This window comes from Barbus barbus, assembly GCF_936440315.1.
Source record: "Barbus barbus genome assembly, chromosome: 5".
NCBI classification, from domain to species: domain Eukaryota; kingdom Metazoa; phylum Chordata; class Actinopteri; order Cypriniformes; family Cyprinidae; genus Barbus; species Barbus barbus.
Window position 1 is genome coordinate 853,498 of NC_136733.1, and position 24,691 is coordinate 878,188.

At 37.2% G+C, this 24,691-nt stretch overlaps 2 protein-coding genes across 4 annotated transcripts in view; both read left to right on the forward strand.

Annotated features, from left to right (window-relative positions):
* The window catches only part of LOC306869302 (3'-5' RNA helicase YTHDC2-like), a 33,143-nt gene extending 26,229 nt beyond the window's left edge, over positions 1-6,914 (forward strand). Inside the window, exons 27-30 of the mRNA XM_079415996.1 lie at positions 1,220-1,334; positions 2,453-2,659; positions 3,245-3,427; positions 6,232-6,914. Coding sequence (XP_079272122.1) covers positions 1,220-1,334; positions 2,453-2,659; positions 3,245-3,427; positions 6,232-6,285 — 559 coding nt within the window. The 3' untranslated portion in view covers positions 6,286-6,914. The remainder of the gene's footprint in view (positions 1-1,219; positions 1,335-2,452; positions 2,660-3,244; positions 3,428-6,231) is intronic.
* An 8,050-nt stretch (positions 6,915-14,964) lies between these two features.
* On the forward strand, positions 14,965-22,568 carry ifi44b (interferon induced protein 44b). 3 transcript variants are annotated; one of them, XM_079417121.1, is made up of 9 exons: positions 14,982-15,041; positions 15,843-15,916; positions 18,795-18,863; positions 19,045-19,078; positions 19,534-19,738; positions 20,758-20,904; positions 21,039-21,210; positions 21,644-21,744; positions 21,943-22,566. In XM_079417121.1, exons 3-9 carry the CDS (start codon positions 18,818-18,820, stop codon positions 22,135-22,137), a joined length of 900 nt encoding a protein of 299 aa, XP_079273247.1. In that variant the 5' UTR covers positions 14,982-15,041; positions 15,843-15,916; positions 18,795-18,817; the 3' UTR covers positions 22,138-22,566. The 3 variants fall into 3 exon arrangements, with proteins under 3 accessions (XP_079273248.1, XP_079273246.1, XP_079273247.1); XM_079417122.1 differs by lacking the exon at positions 15,843-15,916 and having other exon boundaries at positions 14,965-15,041; positions 19,045-19,116; XM_079417120.1 differs by lacking the exon at positions 15,843-15,916 and having other exon boundaries at positions 14,978-15,041; positions 21,943-22,568.
* Positions 22,569-24,691: the final 2,123 nt, after the last annotated feature.

Here is a 24,691-nt window from a genome sequence, read left to right on the forward strand (position 1 = left end):
GTAGAGTCATTCCATGAAATTGGTTCAATCAATATTTTTTAAATATCCATGGAATGAAGACACCTTAAAATGACAAGAAACTGTATAGTGCCATCTCAGGCTGTGATGTATTTTACCCTGTTACCGGCACAAGCATCGCTAGATACTGTAGATTAATTAGAACTCATGCCACTGAATGATATAAGAATTAGCTCAATTATATACCGAGGGTGACCTTTTAAATGTTTGAATTTTACACAGACAATCTTTAAAAGCAGGGTCAAACCTAATCGATCATCCCTGTTACCCACATGTCAAAACCTGTTACTCTAAAAACTAGCAGGCTTGACGGTTTCAAACAAATTTGCTAATTTCTAGTTAATAGTCAAGTTCACAAAAGCACATGCTGTATACTTTTAATATAATCAATATCTACAAGTAAATTCTTTTCAATGTAAGAAGTAATTGTTTAAATTTACATTTTAAAAATGGTAACAGGATTGACACTGCATGATGCCCCCCCCCCTCGGTCAAGCATCATAAATCATAAAAAATAGAGCATTATAGAGGGGGGAGAGAAACATGCTGGTGTTTTAAGTTTAGTAATGCTGGATGAGAGATGATGCAACCTCCTAGAAGTGATTATTCTGCGCAATACAGAAATATCTGCTAAGTGTTCCTTATCTTTGTGAACCTGGCAACCATGTGCACGCGCTCTTTCTCCACTGTGGATAAACACGCTTGCTTCTGAAAACACCGGTTTCCACGTCAATACTCTATTCTCAGAAAAGTGTAATTCATCAAGTGTTCATTTATGAGAGAGAGAGAGAGGCTGTGTATGTATGAATTACCACCGTTTTGCCGCGTTTCTCTATTAACAGTGAAGCTGTGGCTTTAATTCCTTTAGAAACAATGATGTTACCAGCTCCTTGTTGAGAAAGATAATGTAGCTCTTCAGCGATTAAGCTATTTTATTGATAAAATTGCAGGGCAGCGCTGAGAAGTTTGTTCCTGAATGTGCTGTGAGCTACAGTGAAGACAGCGCATTAGTTTAGAATGCTTCTCATTTTTACTTTTTAAACCGAGAGTGTTAATTTGTGAAATGATAACCTAGCAGCAACGTAAAGATTTTTTTCTTTTTTTAAACATTAGTATGAGTACATTATTCAGTGCAGTCCTGTATCGTGGCTTTGCTGGTGAAACACAGCTCTACTGAATAACGCTGTGATGTTCCCCGCAGGCCTCGGCTGGCGTCTCAGCTGAAGAATCACAGAGCTCTTCACTCCAAACATCTGGGAGACGAGAACGGCCCCGTGAAGAGCGCCGACGGACCCTCGTCCCCGTCCTCGGGAGCAGTACGTCACGGCTCATATACTTACAATTCACTTTGGTTGCATTTAAGTTCCAATATTTTTATATAATTTTTTATTTTTTTTTTTTTTAGGGCTTACTTTGGTCGTACTTTAATTAATTTATTATTTTTTATTATTATTAATTATTTTATTTATTTATTTTGGTTGCACTTAAAAAAATGTATTAAAAAAATATTGTAACTTAAGTGCAACCAAAATGAGTCCTAAAAAAGAAAGAAAATACATAAAAATATTGAAACTTATTGCAACCAAAGTTATTTATATATATTTATTATATATATATATATATATATATATATATATATATATATATATATATATATATTTTTCACTTTGTAAGTGTAAAATAAATATATATTATTATTATTTTTTTTTTATATATATTTCACTTTGGTTGCAATAAGTTTCAATTTTTATATATATAATATATATATTTTTATATATATAATATTTATTTATATTTATATTTTTAGGACTCTTTTTGAAATATTTATTTTTCCATTTTAATGACTGTTGAATAATAATAAGAACTGTTTTAATAACTGTTCATTAAAGAATATACAGTTCTTGAAACTTTTGTGATCGCAAAATGAATCATGGTTAATCTAATATATAAAATCTCCTAGTTTGCTAATTAAAAAAGCAATACATTTAAAAGAAAATGACTTTAATAAAATAATCAAATTATTCTCTAATTAAAATTTCAACCTTTACTAATACATTAAACTCAAGTGCAATCTGTTAATATTATTTTAATGGGCCCGAGCAGCATGAACTAACAATAAACAGTTGTTTATGAACAATTAATATGCATTAACTAATGTTAACGAAAGACCTTATTGTTTAAAGTGTTACCAAAAAGGTTGAAAAACAAACAGCTTTTTTGACTCCATTGGGGAAGTATTTTGTAGGACAACAGTGGTTGTTTGAGTCAAAGTTAGTGATTGCTGGTCTCTTTAAAGAACATCAGACTGGAGATATAACAGAATCTATCAGGTGAATTCAGGTGTCATTTGCTGCTGTAATGCTGAGCAGAAAGTGCTGTAATGGAGCTGATGTTGTACTGCAGTTGTTGACTGATGTGTGTGTTATTAATGCAGCGCTGCTCGTCTCCGTCCGCACGTCTGCTGCGATCCAGCGTCCGCTACTTCATCATGAAGAGCAGTAACATGAGGAACATCGATCTGTCCCAGCAGAGGGGAATCTGGTCCACGACGCCCAACAACGAGCACAAGCTGACGCGAGCCTTCGTCGAGAGCAGCGCCGTCTTCCTCATCTTCTCCGTTCAGGGATCCGGACACTTCCAGGTCTGTGTCCTTCAGAGCGCAGACTTTCATTTGACTTTCCCTCAACGCCATTTATGATGACATATACATCACTGCCACCTTCCTACAGTTAGAGCAAGAGTTCACACAAAAAGTGTCAATTTATTTATATATATATATATATTACAAAAGCTCTGAAAAGATTTTTCTCTCTTCAAAAAAACATTTTTCTCTCTCTCCAAAAAACATGTTTCTCTCTTAAAATAAACATTTTAAATTTTTTTTTTTTTTTTTCTCTTCAAATATTTTTTATTTTCTCTACCAAAAAAACCCACTTTTTTTCTTTTCAAAAAAACTTTTTCTTAAAAATAATAATTTCCCCCTTCAAAAAAAACTTCCACCTTTTAATTTTTTTTTTTTCATGTGTGGTTCAGAGTTTCTGTAATATAGCAGTTTATACCATACAGATTGTGTCAAAGCAGCTTGACCGTAATAAACAGGAAAATAAACTACTTCAGTTTGAGCTGTAAAGCTCAGGTTTTGTTCTCCTCTGATGGCGTCAGTCGTATGTCTGGTTCTGGTGTGTTTGGCCAGGGTTATATGTCTGGTTCTGGTGTGTTTGGGCAGGGTTACGCACGCATGGTGTCGGCGGTCAGCGGCGAGCTCTGTCTGGACTGGGGCTCGGCCGGTCTGGGCGGCGTGTTTGGTGTGGAATGGATCCGTAAGGAGAATCTGCCGTTCCAGCTCACGCAGCAGCTCCTGAACCCCTGGAACGACAACAAGAGAGTGCAGATCAGCCGAGACGCACAGGTCAGATCACACACACACACAGAGAGTACGTCTCACTGACAATGATGATGGTTAATGTGTGTGAGGGCTGTCAAAAAAATAAATAAATCGAATTTTGAATATTCGCCGAATTTAAACGCATTCCAGCCTTATCAATGAGACACAAGATGTAAGTGTCATTGCATTTTAACCCTTAAGTGCATGAATGTTTTGGCAGTCATTATTACATATTCGGGTCTTTAGCAACCTGTACCTATACAGTTGGGGGGGGGATTATTTGGTCCCCTGCTGATTTTGTACGTTTGCTCACTGACAAAGAAATGATCAGTCTATAATTTTAATGGTAGGTTTATTTGAACAGTGAGAGACAGAATAACAAAAAAATCCAGAAAAATGCGTTTAAAAATTATGTTAATTAGCATTTTAATGAGTGAAATAAGTATTTGACCCCTTCGCAAAACATGGCTTAGTACTTGGTGGCAAAACCCTTGTTGGCAATCTCAGAGGTCAGAGGTGTCTTGTAGTTGGCCAGCAGGTCTGCACACATCTCAGGAGGGATTTTGTCCCACTCCTCTCTGCAGATCCTCTCCAAGTCATTAAGGTTTCGAGGCTGACGTTTGGCAACTCAAACCTTCAGCTCCCTCCACAGATTTTCCATGGGATGAAGGTCTGGAGACTGGCTAGGCCACTCCAGGACCTCAATGTGCTTCTTCTTGAGCCACTCCTTTGTTGCCTTGGCCATGTGTTTTGGGTCATTATCATGCTGTCCCCTTAGCAGAAAAACACCGCCAAAGCGTAATGTTTCCACCTCTATGTTTGACGGTGGGGATGGTGCTCTTGGGGTCATAGGCAGCATTCCTCCTCCTCCAAACACGGCGAGTTGAGTTGATGCCAAAGAGCTGGATTTTGGTCTCATTTGACCACAGCACTTTCACCCAGTTCTCCTCTGAATCATTGGCAAGCTTCAGACGGGCTGTACATGTGCTTTCTTGAGCCGGGGGACCTTGCGGGCGCTGCAGGATTTCAGTCCTTCACGGTGTAGTGTGTTACCAATCGTTTTCTTGGTGACTATGATCCCAGCTGCCTTGAGATCATTGACAAGATCCTCCCGTGTAGTACTGGGCTGATTCCTCAGCGTTCTCATGATCACTGAGACTCCACGAGGTGAGATCTTGCATGGAGCCCCAGACCGAGAGAGATTGACAGTTATTTTGTGTTTCTTCCACTTGTGAATAATCGCACCAACTGTTGTCACCTTCTCACCGAGCTGCTTGACGATGATCTTGTAGCCCATTCCAGCCTTGTGTAGGTCTACAATCAGCAGAGGATCAAATCATTTATAGCCCCACTGTATATCCAGCACTGATGGATCTCTGACTGCTGCAGCAAGAAACTCTCTTGATCATTTAAGAACAATACAGAAAAATAAAATTAAGCATACTTCGTTACCTTTTGAAACTTACAAGTAGGGATGTTCATTTCGGTTATTTTCCTAACCGATGCTCGTTAACCAATTATTAACCGTTAACCGGCAAGATTATTTTAAATTAGAAAGAATGAGTGTCTGTGACCTGTTAAAAATACTAACATTTGTTTTCCGGGGATTAATTTTACACGCGCAAAAACCAGAAAACAACAGAACATGAGGATTCACGCGGTCATCATAGCCATCACATCACGCACCTGCAGCGCCTATACGAGAAATATATTTTCACTTAAATAACTTCAACATCAATATTTTGATCACTGGCAGCTTATTCACATCCAGCATCAAATGGCAGTGGCATTTATATTTCATTACCTACAGTAATTGCTCTGCAGTAAAGCCATTCAAACCAGTTCATTTTTTGCTGATATTCTTTTGTTTTATGCCTGCGTTAATTATGAGTGAAACATCACGTCGTCATTGTGTCATCAGTGCCACCTCAAGGAATAAAGATGCATTGCACATAGAGTCGTCAGATATGTAAATATAATTAGGAAAAATACACTTACACATTTACATACCTCGGGTCTCTGGCAACCCTATACACTTTACAAATAATCAGAAAACAGGCATTCTCTTATATTTTATTATTTTTTTCTTGTTATATTGTTTATAATGGATAGATTTGAGGAATACTAAGAAAGTTGATATCTAACTTGAAAAATGAAGGAGGGAATGATGTCCTGGGTCGATAAAGACCCGAGGTATGCATTAAAGGGTTAATGTTTTTCACAGCTAATCCAGCTGAAGCCACTAGATGCAGCGCTGCTACGTTGTTCATTCAGAATATTGTGGAAAAAGAGAACATTAATGCGGAGAAAATGTTGTTTACGTCAAAACTGAACGCAAGCTGTTCACACAGAACACATTTATCACATTTTCTAGAAGGACATCTATCAGCGTTGCACTCGTGTCACGCACAAGAGAGACACATGTTTAGAAAGACACGCAAAATTAATGCAAGTTTTAAAAAACACATTTCGAAACACATCAGTTTTTCCCCATCCCTCTGCATCTCATGTTTTTAAATGAAAAAGTACTCTGTGATTGGTTTTCGGTGCTATGTATTGAGAAATTTAATTAATTATATATGGTTTATAAACATAATTTTATACTTTATTTTATTGCTTTGAAGAAACGTGCATTAGTAATATTTTGGTCGGGTCGCCCTCTTGTGGCCTCGGAAGAGAAGACAAAAGCTTTTTCCCCTCCTAACAGAAATCATGCCTTTTACATTTGAATATAATTTGAATATTGATAATATTTAAGTACCAAATGTAAATGTAGTTTTTCAGCCGTTCTGAAAGCCCTAATGTGTTATCTGTGTGTGTTTGAGCAGGAAGTGGAGCCGCAGACAGGAAGTCAGTTACTGCAGCTCTGGGAGCGAATCTGAGCCCATCACATACATCACTGTGATCTTTACATCATTTATGAGAATTAATGGACTTAAATCTTCTTCTTTCTGGCTGTATAACATGAATAGCATGTTCTCAGGGTGAGTCGGGCCTCGTGAACGTCAGCGATTAAATGTTTTCTGAATCTTGTGTTTTAAACATCTTCACCGAATGCGTTGGCTCTGATCGGTTCAGTGTACTGCTTTTAATTGCTGTGCAAATGTTTTTGTCATCTATGATGACTTTGCACAAAGTGTTCACTATTTCAGTGTTGAAATGTTTGTTTAGCGGATAAAGAGAAATATGAAATATTTTGTGAAACGGAAGGACGGTTTGTTTGGCATTTCTGTGTTCTCGGTTCATTGTTTTGTCTGTTCGCTGATCATCAGCTCTGCTGGAAATAACTGACATGTTGACGCTGTGAATTAAACACTGAAAGCTGCTATAATAATCCAGCCTGCCATTTTAATAGTGAAAACAAAAACAATCCAAAGCAAAGTTGTTTTCTGTTGGTTGACTCTTCATTTGTGCCATCGCAAGTTTTTATGAATGTTCAGTCTGTTCATTTCTCATGTCATCTGTAGTGACGCAATTGTGAATAAAATTTACAATAAAACATTGCAGTTTCACTTGTGCAGTCATGGGAACATTAGATCTCAAAAACACATGAAAATTATTAAATACTCAAATTAATCATTTTTAAATCATGGAAAATGATACATGAAAATTTAACAAATTCTCAAAAAGTCATTTAAATCTCAAAGTCATGACAATGAACCAAATCTCGAATAGCCATGAAAATTGAACAAAAAGTCATGAAAATGTATAAAATCTCAAAGTTCTGAAAATTGAAAGTCTTGAAGTCATTAATTAATAAAATCTCAATGTCGTGAAATTGAACAAAATCTCAAAAAGTCATGAAAATGAACCAAATCTCAAAGTCATGAAAATTTTATAAAATCTCAAAATCAAAATCAAAATCAAAAAAATTTGCAAAAATAAAAAATGAAGACTTTCATGTGTGCATGAGAAACGTTTCGTGAGCTCAAACATTATAGTTTCTGATGCATCACTTCTAGGTAATTGAATGAAATACAACGCTAATAATAAACAGAATAGACAAATTAAAAAATAGGTATATGGTAATAAAAATATAGATAAAATAGAATTATGAATGTGCAAATGTTTTAGGAAGTTATGTACAAAACTGAGAAAATAGAATTCTGAATGTTATTTTACAGATTCAGAGTTTTGAGAAGTTGTAGAGATGTACAGTCCTGAGATGTTATGTATCCTCCTTTTTGTTTTTTTTTTGAAAATGTTAACCCCTCACCCCCTCATGTGTTTCTCCACTAGGGTATGCTCAAAGGATATATCTTTTTATCAACAGGTACTTCAAGAGCTGATTGGTGATATTAGTGAAGTTTTTGTTGATCAAATGTTGACTGTGTTCACGGAGTGTGTGTGTGTGTGTGTGTGTGAGCAGTGTTACTCACCGCTGGATGTGTGCACTTGAATGGGTTAAATGAGTATGGGTTTACATACATGCAGCATGTCACAATAATGGCAGAACACACAACTTCTTCATTATTCTTCCTAAATGAAGATCCCGGTCCCTGGGCAAACGATGCAAATGCAAGAACGAGGTGTATCCAAGAGTACAGTGAACTCCTCTAACAGGAAACAGGAATTAAACGAACTAATCTGCTCGAATCATGTGACACTGCACATATTTAACTGAGACCCTTTATTTTTTCCATATTTGCAGGAAATGCGCTAAAACATCAGTCAGTTAGGTTTTTAGAGCAGAGGAAGATCCTGAAAACAGATATTATTGCTGATGTTATATAACGTTAAACACATGATGTTAGTTCTGGAGCGACGGACCCCCTGCATGGGATTACTGAATGCTGAACAAAGTGAGGTGTCATTTTAGAGTTATAACAGCAATCAAATACCCTGAAAAGCTTTCTCTTTACTTAATTTGCACAGCACACAATTCATGTGTTTCTACTAAACAAGCGCGAGATAACCTCTGAATCCTGATGGATCTGTGCTCTATAATAAAGCCTCACATTTTTTGGATGCATAGAAGGTATTAAATATTAATGATGAGGAACACCATGCAATTCACAAACCCTGATAAATACTATCTTATTCTGCTAGATATTTTCAGATATGATTTTGACACAGGCTTGGACTTCTGCAGCAATGTGATTGTAATCAGAATAGAGATTTCTTCCACTAACTGTGGCTTCACTGAGGTTTGTTTGCCGGCTCTCGTTCACACAGAAGCTCAGTGATGCTGGTTTGCTGCTCTTCACTAGATCTCCCACAGTCTCTAACTCACTCTTTGCCAGATGAATAGCGACGAGTGGAAGAAAGTTATTGCTCGTGGTCAAGAGGGAAAAACAATACATCAACAATTAGTTTGAGTTTGTAAAAATAGTCTGTATTAACTACCTCTTTAAGAAAATATAATAAATTCATTATTTTATGAAGTATATTATTTTGGGAGTGCCACTATACCCCACCCACTCATACCAAGAATAGTTAACATGCTGAAAAAGATAAATAATTCATAAATAATTCACAATGTGCACACTTGCCAGCAACCACTTCTGAACACCTTCCCAGATTTGACAAGACCGTATCACTCAAGATATTTTCCTCTTATATGAGGGTCTTGAAATATGACTGAAATAGTTATTTAAGAAAGCTGGAATTACACAAATATCAGTCAAATAATTTTTTTACTTTGAGTTTTTCTGTTTCACCCAACGAACAGAAGGACACTGACAAGACTGGCTTTCTCTTCTTCAGAGCTCCTGTGAAATAACAGAGAAAATACTGTCAAATTCAACAGCATGATGAATAAATATTAATGGTAACGCTTTATTATAAGATGTCATTTGGTGTTGGGGGGGGTGCGAGTGAAATTAGACAAACTTTGGGGGGCGCATGTCCTAAAAGGTTGAAAACCCCTGCTTTAACCTGTTAACTTATATTTTAACCTGTAGCGCCACTGAAGTCATGCAGTAAGAGTTTAATGTAGCAACATGGTCGCTCAGTTTTTCAAGATCACTTTTAATCGTGTAACTGTTAACAGATTTGATCAATGAAATAAAGTGGAACTATGCACAGGCCAATAAGGGAGAGCGTGGCAAGAGGAAAACTGCTGATAGATAGAACCTTGATGAACATGAACACTCTCTTGACAAATCAGCTCTGTCCAGCAGAGGGCGCTGCAGCTGCATAGACAAACTAAACAGACATATATATATATATATATATATATATATATATATATATATATATATATATGTGTGTCCCTGCAGCACAGAAGCAGTCATCAGTAACACAGGTATATTTGTAGCAATAGCCAACAATACATAGTATAGGTCAAAATTATACATTTCTCTTTTATGCCAAAAATCATTAGGATATTAAGATCATGTTCCATGAAGATATTTAGTACATTTCTTACCGTAAATAAAAAACTAAATTTTTAATTATTAATATGCATTGCTAAGAACTTCATTTGAACAACTTTAAAGGAGATTTTCTCAATATTTAGATTTTTTTGAGGCTCATCTAGTAAGATCTTCTCCTCATCTGTGAGAGTCAGAAACATGCTCAGATGTTCTATAAAGAAACATTTAAAATATATATATGATAAATAAGTCATGGCAGCATGTGTCTTCTTTAACTCATGAAAAAAATGAAGTTAAAAACTGAAATTGGTTCAATCATTTTGAAGTTATTCAAAATTGAACTAGACAATATATATATATATATATATATTAAAGAGAGAGTTAGATTATACTTAAATTTCAAGGCAGGAACAGAACTTAACTTTTTAAGTTGAAGTAGGTGGAATTTTTTACATTTTGCAATATTGACTTTTTCCTCATAATTCAGAGTTTAAATCTCACACTTCTGACTTTTTTCTCTGAATTGGGAAATAAAATTGGAATAGCGTGTTTACATCTGAAAAGTTGTACTTTTTTTCTCAGAATGTGAGTTATAAATTACAATTGCTAGTTTACATATCAGAAAATTGACATTTCCCTCATAATTATGAGTTTAATATCTTGTTTCATTAACTCTTTAAAATTATTGAACCAATTTCTACTTCATTTTTTGAAGTTATTCAAGATCCAACTAGAGCTTCTGCATTGTATGTTGCAGTATTTATTTGCATTTTTAAGATGAAGTAGGATTTTTTTTTTTACAGTGATGTCATAGCAATATGTGTATAATCAATATTTCGTCTAGCATTTGCATATTGAATTATTAGTCTTTTCTTGCATATATTGAGCCATTCATAAGCTCATATGTAGCTCAAATGGCTACATATGAGCTTATATTTTTGAGTCTCTGTATACCTATTGTGAGAGAAATTTTCATTTATGAGTGTTTTTGTTTTCCTACTATTCTTTTATGTGCTGATTTATTACATTCGGTATAGGAGTGAGTATGCATGACAATATGTTTTTAGCTCATAGACCATCTTCCCCTGGTGGTTAGAGCTGGTTTGAACTGGTTGGCATGATTTTAGACACATCCTGTCTGCTGCATCTTAGTTCTGAGAAATCAAATGTGACATCCGTAGAGGTGCCAGCCGAGGGGGAGGGATAATATCTATATAAAAACCACACAGAGGTTTTGGTTTTTGTCTTCTCACTGCAGAATCTCAGTATGTCAGATGACCTTGCAAGAATAACCTTCCTACTTTTCTGATAACACTGACTTTTATTCCACCTCACCACAAAGTTGAAAAATATTTTTCCATGACACTGTATCAATTATTAGGCCTATTATATAGTGTATCAGCTATATAAACTAACTTCACAACTTTCATTTGCAGTGATAAAGCAAGTTTTGTCGTTGTTGTCAATTGCTGTGTAAATGTGTTTAAATTCATGTTTCAATCCTTTAATCTTCGGCAGTGAATTGTGCTGACTCTCTCACAAGAAATTCAATCACAGTATTTTTAAAGTAGTTTCAAAGCATGTGAACATTCACTACTGATGTCACACTTTTACGTGCACATGCTCCATGAACTCAGGATCAAAGCCAGAGTTGACAAAAGTTAATGATCAGTGTCATATTACCAACAAAGCTTGAATGCATTTTTGTATTTGTGCTCTGCCCATCCAAGGTGGGTGAGCGCTGGTTATGGCTTTTTGGAATGCTTTCAACTAAAACCATACCGAGTTACAGAGATATCACCCTTAAAGGGATAGTTCACTCAAAAATTTAAATTTACCCACCATTTTACACCAAACAGTTGATGGTAGCCATTGACTTCCATTGGATTTTTTTCCTACTATGGAAGTCAATGGCCACCATCAACTTTTTGGTTAAAAACATTCTTTAAAATATCTTCTTTTGCTTCAGTGTTCAACAGAAATAACGCACACAGGTTTGGTAAATTAGTAAATATTCATTTTTGGGTGAACTATCTATTCCTTTAAGACAACATGCTCTGGGGGCTATTTCATAAAACTAGTTTACCAAATAAGCCAGGCTTATTTCAGTAATTCTGACTTATTTTAACTTGATTTGGTTTCCGAAAGCAAAATGACCATAGCTCAAGCGCAGTCACTGTGGCAACTTATGCTGAGAAACTAACCCGGTCAGGAGCAGGAGAACTGTCAGGCTAAGCTGAGCTCCTCTAACTCTGACCAATAGGAACGCATCCATATTACCACTGACTCTCTCTCACATACAATTAGTTCACTTTATTATCAGTCCAACAATAAAAGTACCTTAAATGATAAAATAACAGAAATTTAATGTATTGTGCCCAAAATGTAGACTAATGACCTTTTTTAAGATATGAAAACATTTTAACACAGTTGCTAATTGTGCATTCAGTTGATCAGCAGTTTCTAGCCATGCAGCCTTTCTCTCAGGTTTTATGACAGCTGTACCTTTTATGGTTATTAGAACATTAAAACATTACAATCTAAAATTGGTCTTTAAAGTATTAAAGCATTAAAAATACGAAATCAAAAGTTAAAATCACTGAATTAAAAATGAAAACATAAAATAGAAATCAGACTACATTTTTAGGAACACATTTTTTAGCTAGGATGGCTGTATTAGCCAGATTACATTTGATTTACAGTTACTGCTATCATAAAAATACACTTATATGTAGGATTAAAATTCTATGTGTCACATTTAATGTCCAACAACAAATATTTTGGCAGAATGTATATTTTATTCAGAATTCTTATTATTCTATTCTGCTCCACCTGTGTAGCGCGCATGCGCTCAGCAGCGCTCGTTCCCTCGCCCACTCCTGACAGCAAAATGGATATATTTGCATGACTTTCTAACATTTACAGATGAAAAATATACCTGTGACGTGTCAGTTATGCACTGAGGAAAACACAACGTCTTAAATGCATTAAACAGCACAGATATATTCACGGTTTGCTATGGTGATCGAAATTAAGAGCTGTTTAAGAATAAGTGTGACATTAGGGGAAAGGAAAGTGGTGTGTGGTGACCCATACTCAGAATTTGTGCTCTGCATTTAACCCATCCAAGTGTACACTCAGTAGTGAACATACACCCGGAGCAGTGGGCAGCCAATGCTGCGGGGCCCAGGGAGCAGTTGGGGGTTCGGTGCCTTGCTCAAGGGTCTCATCTCAGTCGTGGTATTGAGGGTGGAGAGAGTGTTGGTTATTCACTCCCCCCACCTACAATCCCTGCTGGACCTGAGACTCGAACCCATGACCTTCGGGTTACAAGTCCAACTCTCTATCCATTAGGCCACGACTGTCCCCTATTATCCCAACTCATTGAACCAGGATCGAATTAGTCAGCTTGTCATTGTACTTTTTGAATTTTCTGTTATTCTGTGTTCATACTATCATATTTGGAAAGGTGGTCCTAGGAATGTTTTTAAACAGTCATTGGTGGGCCACGAGTTGCAAAAGGCTGAGAACCCCTGGTCTAAGGCACACCTGCCAGGGAACAGTCCCAGCGAGGATTTCGCCACATTTGTGGAGTGGGTGCTGGTGAATAACGGATCACCATTAACTGTCTGCCCTGCTGAGGATGACTTCACCAGCCCCATTCCCGATTTCGCCAGAGCCCACCGCAGACAGAGAACCAGAGCCCGCTGCGATTGAAGAGCCATCGCCAGAGAGAGCGACAGAACGGATCATCACCCTGGAGGCCAAGTTCGTTCTGAGGTCTGACTAGATGCACGAGCCGGCATCAATGTGTGTCACCGTGGGTGTCCTTGTCGAGATCGAGGGAGCTGATAAGGACCCCGCCCACACTCCCACCCCTGATGGGGAGTTGCTGCTGGCCTCTGAACGTTTAGATTTTTTTAAATGAGGATACTTTTTGGATTCTCCCACCTCCACTGGTTCCGTCCAGCTAATGCTACTGGCTTTGCCCAGCTCTCCTTTGTCTTCTTCGTCGGCCAGCTCCTTGTCTCCAGCCTCATGGATGGTCTCGCCCAGCCTCCCACTCCCTCCTCCTCTGTCTCTGCTAGACAGTCCATCAGGCCTGCCTCTGCTGGCCCCTGTAGATTCCTCAGCTTGCCAAACCCAGTGGGTCGGATGTGCTTCCGGATCTCCAGTCTCCAGCTACCTCAGGGTTGGAGGATCCCCTGTCTCTGCCTCCAGCCTCAGAGTCACGGACTCCACCTCGGCCCTCTGACCCATCGGCTCCACCTTGGCTCGAGGCTTCCTCGTCTTCACCATGGCCTGTCATCCCACCAGCTTTGCCTTTGTCAGTCATCGACCTGCATCTGCCTCAGGACTTCACTCCTCCGGCTCCATTGGGGTCTTCCTTCCATCCGGCCCCACCTTGGTCCTCTGTCGCTCCGGCTCCAGGTCCGCTTAGCCGTCAGCTCTGCCTTGGCCCTCCAGATCCTCAGTGTTACCCTGGCTCTGCAGCTCTCCATCACCATCGTGTGCTTCTACACCATCGGCTCCATCTCCATCAGTCATCCCCCTGGTGTCGACAGCCATACCTCCACCATGGCTTCTCCCTCCGTCGACTCCACCGTTTGCCGCCGTCCTGGCTGCAGTCTGGGTCCCTACCTGGCTCCTCCTGCTCCTGGCTCCTCCCTGGCCCCTCGAACTGTCACGACGCCTTTTTGCCTGCCCCTCATCTGCCCTTCGTCCACTTCCAGAGCTCCCACCCTCCCTCAGTTGGACTGCTCCACGGTGCAAGGATGCACCTTCCGAGAGGCGGGAGTACTGTAACGTGTATGTTCTGTTCTGGTTTAGTTTCTCTGTGTTCCCGTTTGCCTGAGTTCCCTCGTTTGTCTCCATGGTTTTTGATTAATTACCACACACCTGTTTCTGTTCTCCCTGATTACTCCTTGTGCATTTATACTCCTTGTTTGGTTCAGTTCAGTGTCCGGTATTGTTTGTAATTAAAGGTTGGTTTTTCCCCTATGTTTTCTCCTTGGATTTATTAAAAGAACTCTCTTGGATTCTTCTCCTTTGGCATGTGCTTTGTACTTAGCAACCTGTGACAATGATACTTGAATTCATAAATTTGTGTGAAGAAAATATTACATGTCAGTTTATTATTATTATTTTTAACTCCTACAACCCCTTTTGCTGTTTGATTCTGTCCATTGTTATTCAGGTCATTGTTAACATCCGTGAGAAGCAGATGATTTCAAAACTGAAAGTACACTATGAATTCAGTCAGTGTGAGTTTCCTGTAATAGAGAACAAGGTCGTCAAACACTCTCAGATTGACTAAAAAGGTAGGACTCATCTCTTCAAGATAAAATAATTACATTTAAAAAGCTCTACTGCTTATGTACAAAGTGTATACAGTGACGATTATTATGTTATTTCTTTAATGCTACTATTAAAAACTGTAAATACCTACTATACCATACCTACTGTACCTGAAACATTTAAATCACTTTATTTTATTAGCATCTTTCTTATTTGTTCCATTGTTTGTTATTTTGCATCTTTGATGCAAATATTTTTATTTTTAATAACACAGATAAAATAAACCAAAAATAACTACCCTGTGTCTTGATATATCATATATCATAAAATTACTCTAATCGTGAAATATGATTTTGGTTTTATCGCTGGCCCCTAGAGTGCACTACAAAATGTGTTTTGTGTCAACACCAACAGCTGAGTAACTTGAAATACATGAATATCTGTCGTGTTATTTGACATGTTCTTTTGTTTAATGGCAGCTGGTGAATAAATATGAAAGAGAAATTGTTTTAAGTGTCTGTGCTATTAATTACAGAATTGAATGTCAAGATGAATCGTAATCAACATTAAATCGCAAGGCACACTGTAGGAGCCTATTTTGTTTAGATTCAGTACCATATTTTGCATATCATGTGATGCATTTCAGCTTTGAATATTTGTTTTATTGCTTTCATTTGTAAACTTAACGTACTCATGCGCACTATTTAGATATTTTCTTTGTTACATTAAAATATGTAATAAGTTAAAATTGGTGTACTGTTACTTCGAATAGCGGAGTCACACAGTTTGTCTTTACCACGTTTATCTGTTTCCTTTATATGTAGATTTATCTACGAATCAAGATTAAAAGCTTATCTTTATCACAAATGGAGTATATGGATCGTTTATTGGACACGGAGTGAGTAAAACGAAACTGAAACTAAGGCTGGCCACACACTTGAAGATTTTAAGGCTGATTTTAAAGGGGTCAAAGGATGCAAAATGCACTTTTACTTGTTGTTTGAACATAAATGTGTGTTGGCAGTGTGTGTACACAACCACCCTATAATGATAAAAATACACCAAGTGCCTTTTCTTTTTTTAAAATCTCGATAAATCCAAACCCCTTATTAAAAACTAACCTTTCTCAGATTCTTGGCAAACTCACGTCACACTGGCAGGCCCCGCCCATGATTGTTGATTGACGCTAGCGTTTTACGTTAGGCCCGCCCTGAGTGAGCGGTCATCAGTCGGCCACTGTTTCACCGCCGGAGCAGATGTAGACAAGAATGGCTCCTAAGCGATTGAGGTGTTTTGTTGTTGGATGTAATAATGAACAGTTGTTATTTACTCTTGACATCTGAGCTGCTGAAGACGCAGTGGATTACTTTTGTTTTTGAAGGGAATGCGCCCCCGATCTACCTAAATGTGGGAGACTGGAGGTCCTCTAGGACAGGTTTGAAAACCCCTGATCTAGTGTGTGCGTTCAGAGGATTATAATGCTAAAAATCAGTTGAAACTGTCATTATGTCTGTGATCCGAAATCGGCATGGCTTGGTTTAATTCAGGCTGCAACACAGGTCAGTTTGTGCAGTGGGCTTGTCTGGTTCCCATGGTCTTGTGCCGATGGCTGTTGAGGTCTTCACTGGGGATCAGTCTCTGGAGCTCATCTAGGTGTCCTGGCTGTAGAGGTCATCTCTAGGTGCTGATCCACCATCTGATCTGGATACAGTCTGGATCTGGGTGGCTACGGTGACCTCGAAATAAGAAAGAAACAGACTAATATTAGCGTAGATGCCATTCTTCTAACAATGTAACAAGTACATCAGGTGTTTTAGGAAGTGTTCCCGGTTCCGGTTGACCTAATTAATGCAGCCTAACAATCCTTTAACGGATTTGAATGATAGAAATGCGATAGTGTGTTATGTGTAAGCCAGGTTAAAGAGATGGGTCTGTAATCTAGATGTAATCTGACAGAGTGTCTTTACTTCCCGAACAGTGTTAGGTAGATTGTTCCAGAGTTTGGGAGCAAAATAGGAAAAGGATCTCCCGCCTGCAGTTGATTTTGATATTCTAGGTATTATCAAACAGCCAGAGTTTTGAGATCGCAGCGGACGTGAAGAACAAAAACACAATATGAGCTCCCTCAAGTATTGAGGAGCTAAACCATTCAGGGCTTTATAAGTAATTAGCAAGATTTTAAAATCTATACAGTGTTTAATAGGGAGCCAGTGCAGTGTTGACAGAGCCGGGCTAATGTGGTCCTATTTCCTGGTTCTAGTAAGAACTGTAGCTGCTGCATTTTGGACCAACTGTAGTTTGTTTATTAAACGTGCAGAGCACCCACCCAATAAAGCATTTTATGAATATTTGTTAATTCATGAGTTCATGACTTCAAGGTTAGATTATTGTAATGTTAGATTGTGTTTAAAGGCTTGTCAGTTTAGACATTAAAGTGACTGTAACTTGAGCTGCATGCTCTTCATTAATCTGATTGGCAGCGCTGACAGTCCTGTCGCTCAGGCTAATGTCACACATTAAAATGAAGGATGACATGATACATGGTATGGAATCGGTATTAGATACGCAGTTTTAACATTGACGTTTTTTGCGTCAATGTTCAACTTAACTAAATTAGTTTAATTTTCTTCACAAAACTGGCATTTGTCCAATGACAAAAATTCCTTTACGCTACTAATTGGAGCCGGATGTGACGAAACACGGACTGTGATAAAATCCTATAGTGATGGGGACACTATACTGTCAACAAGCACCGTCCTTCGGATGAGACGTTAAACTAAGGTCCTGGCTCTCTGTGGTCATTAAAAATCCCAGGATGTCCTTCGAAAAGAGTAGAGGTGTGACCTCAGCATCCTGGCCAAATTTCCCCATTGGCCTCCTAACCATCCCCATACACTGATTGTCTCCTCTCCACCAGTAAGGAAAGGGAAAGGGAAGTGGTCTGTGGCCAAGTATGGTGACCCATACTCAGAATTTGTGCTCCGCATTTAACCCATACAAGGAGCAGTGGGCAGCCATTTATGCTGCTCAAGGGTCTCACCTCAGTCGTGGTATTGAGGGTGGAGAGAGTTTTGGTTATTCACTCCCCCACCTACAATCCCTGCTGGACCTGAAACTCAAACCCACAACCTTCGGGTTACAAGTCCAACTCTATCCATTAGGCCACGACTGCCCCTAAGCTGGTGCGTGGAGGGCGTTCTGGCGCAATATGGTTGCTGTCCCATCATCCAGGTGGATGCTGCACACTGCTGGTGGATGAGGAGATTCCCCCGACAATGTAGAGCGCTTTGAGTGCCTATATAAATGTAATGAATTATTATTATCATCATTATTATTACCTCTAGGTTCAATTGTCAAAATGAAGACCTTTCTTATTGGAACAATTAAAAAAAAAAAAAAGTACCAAATAGTATAATAAAAAATGTTTAAGTTTTTCCATTTTAAAGTACACATCTATTTGATTTATTTTGTATGCATTTATAAAATATAACAGTGAGTATATAAGAAAATAAAAGGAAATAAGTTATTTTAAAATTTAACATCGGTGCAGTTTAGTTTAATTTGTATAGTGCTTTCCACAATTTATATTATTTCAAATATTAATAAACTGTTATGCACTCAGTGGGCAAGCAAATGCTGACAGTGACAGAGAAGCCATTACAAAGGTGTTTAGGATGGAAAGAAACCAGAAGAACTCAATGACAGATTTGTTCTCAGCTTTTGTTGAATTTTGATCATTTAAATTATGTTAAACAATATTTTATCTTTACTTTAAGATACGGACAAAGGTGTTGCTAGGATGTGGGCATTTAAAAAATTTAAAAAACCGACTACTCCATCTTCAGGTACTGTAAATTAATTATCTTCTCAGTGAAACGGAAAACTTAATTTATGAAATAGTGATTAAATTATGTTGGAACATAGCAAAAAAATGTTATGCAATATAGAAAAATTACAACAGTAAAATAGCCCAAAATAAATATATAAATTAATATATTAATTAAATATTATTTTTGCTTTAAACAGAGTATGATGAACCCTGGCGGTCCTTGGACTTCAAGTAAGCTCTGAAGACCTTTTTCCTTCCTACCAGAACAAGTTAAGCTTATCACTCGACTCTGGAAAACTTGATTCTGATCGTTTAATCACAGCATCCCATGGTCATATGTGTTATAACTACTAAACTGACTGACCATTGTCTCAAGCAACATATTTTTCTACATACTGATTTAATTTCTCTCGTTGCACTTTGACGTCTCTTTTTCTCATATAGACAATGACTAAAATAAGCCTTTATAAAAATGTAAATAGTTCAGATTCTGTGCACTTCTGTTAATTTCTGAAGTTTTATTTGCAGTTTTATTCTTCATCTTGTATTTTGTTGCTATACAAGTTAAGTTGATGATTTTCATCTTTCAGTTTCTAAAATGACAATGAGGCTGTAAGTGTTATTCTCAAAACATACATTTGTAGGCTATACAGTATGTGTTTCCTACCTTTTAAATCTCTTTCTAGGACAGATAGACAAAACATTATGACAACAATAACAAACTTCAAATCTGGGAACACAGAAGTCGACACTCTGAGAATTCTTCTGCATGGACCACAAGGTGCTGGAAAATCTAGCTTTTTCAACTCTGTTAATACTGCTCTCCAAGGCCGAGTCACTACCAGAGCCCTGGCGCAATCAGCAGATACTGGTCGAAGTTTTACTTTGGAGGTAAAAACATTGAAGCCTAAGCTTAAATGTAATTTTACACTTACACACATATTTGTATGTATATATATATATATATATACACACACACACACACACACACACACAGAGAGAGAGTCACGGTCATGTTCTGTTTGTTTGTTTTTTTCTTCTTGTTTTTCTTGTTCCTCTTTGACTGAGTTCTCATTCATCGTTTGATACCATGGTTTCTGATAGCATACCTGTGGCTTGTCCCATTGCATTCCCTGTGTATTTAAGCCCTCGTGTGTATTTGCCTATGTCATGCATCTTTTGTGGATTAATCTACACGCAGAGTTACGTGATACAACACTAAACCCAGAAAAGATTTGGGGATTTTTTTCTAACAATAATTAAACAATATTTTGCTGAGTGTGTTTTTGTGTTGGTACCTTGGTTGGTTATAGCCTGTAATGGGTTAATAAATATGACATTCAAACCACGGTGACTGAATCGTTCATTACAAAACGTCGGACTGTCTTTATGAATAGATCATTGAATCATTCACTCACTCGATTTATACAAACAAATGCCCGATTTGATTTTGCTCTGAGATGCCCTAATGTTCTGCTCAGGCTTTGTTTGGAACTATTTTCATTGTAGAAACAGAAGGAAAAAAACAACAGACTGTTGGGTCTAATATGCAACTTACTCAATATCAACTCTTTGCATAAAACCAGCACTCTTGGTCACATGTGATACTACTTAACTACATTATACCTTATAAGAGAATAAAAAATTAAAAAACCCATACAGGGTTATGGCCTATGCTAATTTCACCCTCACGCTGATATCACAAGACTTTTCAACTTGATGAGAAATATTGTCACACTTTAATATTGTGAGATCTTGTGGCTCGAAAGCTTGTCACACCCCTATACTCAGAATCCTGCCACTTGCGTGTGTACAGCTCTTCATGCTTTTAAGCCCTCTGTTCTCTCATATACATATACAGTTTAAAGTAGCAAACAAAACAACAAACAATGTTTGGATTTCATTTTCAGTGCAACACATACAAAATTAAGTACAAGGCTGGCTCTTTTTATCCTTTCACCTTCACGGACATTGCTGGTATACACGATGAAGATACCTCAATAAAGACAGATGACATCAACAGATTATTAAATGGTAACATCATCGATGGTTACACTGTAAGTATATTTAATTTAGGAAATGTAAACATTAAGATTGATTCATAAGATGTTGTAGTAAACTTTACAACATAAAGACACCAGAGAAAAACAAATGCATGCAGAGCAACTAACAATCTTTTCTGTCTGCTCAGTTTAATCCAGCAAAATCAATTACTGAAGAAGACCCAAAGTACAGAGGAAACCCTGAACTGAAAGACAAGGTTCACTGTCTGGTGGCTGTTCTTCCTGCTGACACTTGTTCTATGATGGATGAGAAGGTATTTGAGCAAATGAGAGCAGTTCGGGAGAAAGCACGAGATCTGGGTGAGTCATATTGAATCTACAGCTTTATTCACAAAAACAATATGTTGGTTGGATACGTTTTATCCCCTAGGCTCTTAAAATAGTGTGTTGCCTTCTTGAGCATCAGTGAATTTTTGCACTTTTTGTATCAGTTCTGTACCAGTCCCTCAGTTTTCTCAACATCGCATAGCCACTGTAGGGAAAAACTCAAATGTGCAGAAGAAAGCCAAAGAAAGAGCAGAATCAAGAATTTATGAAGAAAATTTGGCATTATCACTACTCCATATGAAGAAGAGACTCATGCAAAACTAACACAAATAATATAATCAGTCAATAATCACTGAGAAAGCTGCACACCATAATAAAAACAAAGGGGATGTAAAATTATCAATAAAATAATTTGAGTAAATTTCAATGTTATATTTTGGAATATTTGTAATTAACTGTATCACAGGCATTCCTCAAGCCGTAATCATGACCAAGGTGGATGAAGCATGTCCACTAGTTAAAGAGAATCATGAGAATATCTACAAAAGCAAAAAAATAAAACACAAGGTATAGTACTTTCACTTTAGAGTTTCTTGCACTTTCCATGTAAAATAAAAGTTTTGATATATGATCTTAGATGATTAATGTGGGATTCGGTCTCATTACATATTCCATGTGGCAGATTAAGTGTGACCTATATTCTTTGTCCTTTTATTTTCTGTCATCTGTATATAAAGTGTGTGTGTGTGTGTGTGTTCTTTGCAGATGGAGGAGTGTTCTATTAGGCTGGGAGTTCCTGTGAGCTACATTTATCCTGTGAAGAACTACCATGAGGAATGTGCCACTAATGCCACAATGGATATTCTGATTTTAGATGCTTTACAGCATATTGTTAACTTTGCCAATGACTATGTGGAGGACAAAGTGCAAAAGATGATTTCTGATTTCCAGAATGTGTAGGAAGTGAGTAGGCAATGTATATAATTGAATAACAATGCTATGGTACATGCATGGAATACTGTATAGCGGACAGTTATATCTGCTGTTAGGGGTAGTTTATATTTGTATAACCGTACATGGTTACATCCATATTCAGTAAAGATAGATAAATGCATTTATATATTGTTTTAATAACTGTGTAGCTCATAATTGTACTGCCTCTTGAAAACGTCCTTTAGTGCTCCATATCTTTGCTAATATCATAATAGCATCTTACAGTGATCTGTGCGGGGTGAGATATGCTACTAAATCTGCTTGTAGAGATATTCACACATATATGTATTTTATAAGTCATTCTTCTTGTTATATTATGTTATTCCTAGTTTAGAGATATTCAGATATATCGTTTGTTGTTTCCTGTTGTCATATAAATAAATGTATGTGGAAGGGACCTTCGTGACTGGATTCAGTGGTTCAATTTCATTAGGAATGAATAGATGAAGTGACCTTTAGCATACCCATGATCGCAGTGATGTGTAGTCTACCAGATGCAAATTTTACTTTTGCAGATAAAGAGTGCACCAAAAGATAAACCACACTACAACTGAATTAATCAAAATTTCAGGTAGGGAGTCAACCAAAAAAAACTAAAAATTACATCCACATAATGTTTACATAACTGAACAATTAGTTGTTAAAAGAATACAGTATTTAAAAGCGTAGGCTAATGTCTCCTGTGAGATGTTTCTCCACGTTGTGCTCCACATTTGTTTAAGCTACTTATTTGCCTACCATAGTTCCTGCTCGGTTTTCCAAAAACAAAATGCAAAGTTATCGCACAACCGTATTTTGGCTGACTTTAAAGCTGCAGTATGTAACTTTTTCGGTTAAAAGAATAACAAAAATCAGTTATTGAAGAAGTACCTAAGACATCAGTGTTCAAATCTGTCTACCAATTTAACCTGATATGCATCGGTAAACTTATAAAAATTCAATTCATGTTTATTTGTATAGCACTTTTCACAATAAGTATTGTTTCAAAGCAGCTTTAGAGAAGGTGCATGTTCCTCATTACGATCAAAAGTAGAAAAAAAAATGTTGTCAGAGGTGACTGTCAGGGTAATGTGTAAATAGTAGAATGTACATCATGCAGATAATGCAATCATGCAGTTAGTTAACAAAAGTTTGTATATAATATACACCATGTAGCTGCTGTTCATAATATTTGCAAGCACAAGATAATAATGTACATTTCATCACATGTACTGGAGCAGAGGTTGTAGGGTGCATTACGCTTGGCTAAAAAGATGTCTTTAATCTAGATTTAAACTGAGCCCAAACATTATCAGGAAGGCTATTCCAGAGTTTAAAAAACAAACTGATGCATGAAGGATAAAAATAATAATCTAAAGACATTAGAAACTCATGTTACTGTCTCCTGATCAGTCGATAATGTTGCATCAGTTTTTGAGTAGCAATATTTTTCCATACCGTGCAAGGAAGTCAACTGCTTGATTCTTCAAAATATCTTCTTTTGTGTTCAATAGAAGAAAATCATACAAGTTTGGAACGACATGAGTAAACAATGACAGCATTTTCCTTTTTGGATGAACTGTACCTTAATTTAAATGTATAATATTATATCTCAGTGACTAACTGATCATTTTATAAATTACACTTGTTATAAATGAAAAAGCAAAAGCAACACTCAGTAAAATCACTTCCATGCTGTAGACCAGGGTTCCTCAAATCTTTCCCTGGAGGATGAATCTGCTGCAGAGTTGAGCTCCAGCCCTGATCAAACTCACCTACCTGTGATTCTCTAATGATCCTGAAGACTCTGATTAGCAGCTCAGGTGTGTTTGTAATTAGGGTTAGAGCTAAACTCTGCAAGAGTGGGCCAGATTTGAGGATGCCTGCTGTAGAGCGTCACGTTGCCAGAAAACGCAACGCGTTGACGCGCCTGAAGGCTTGAGGCGTATCGCGAGCGTTTAGCGCCACCTACTGATTCAAACACGCACTTCAGCTCAGAGAGTCGACTCATTCGATCCGAGTCACAGGAGAACTACATTCGACACCTTTGGCCTCTCATAAAGATGCGATTTATGAAGTTTCTCAAAATTACCTAAAAAGTAGCCTGCAGTATTTACATGGCATGCAAACAAATAAATAAATAAAATAAAATAAAATAAAATAAACGCGTATGTTTTAATCCTCTGTGAATAAGAAATGTCTTTACCTGCAGTGAATCGTTCATAAACTTCATAAAGTTCTTCATTGCTGGCAAATGATGCATGTACAGCATATTCCGATCTTTTTGTTCTCTAGACTGTATTTAAAAAAAAAAAAAAAATTATTTATTTTATTACCTGTTTCTACTTTTTTTTGTTATTATTGTTTATCCTTTTTATGTTGATGGTTGTATTATTCTGTGTTTTATTCTTGATTTTTGAGCATTAATTGAAAAAACTAAAAAATTATTGATTTATTTTCATTTAAAATAAAATGAAACTTAAAGTAAAATAATATATATATATATATATATATACATAAAAATAAATGAATAAATCCAATA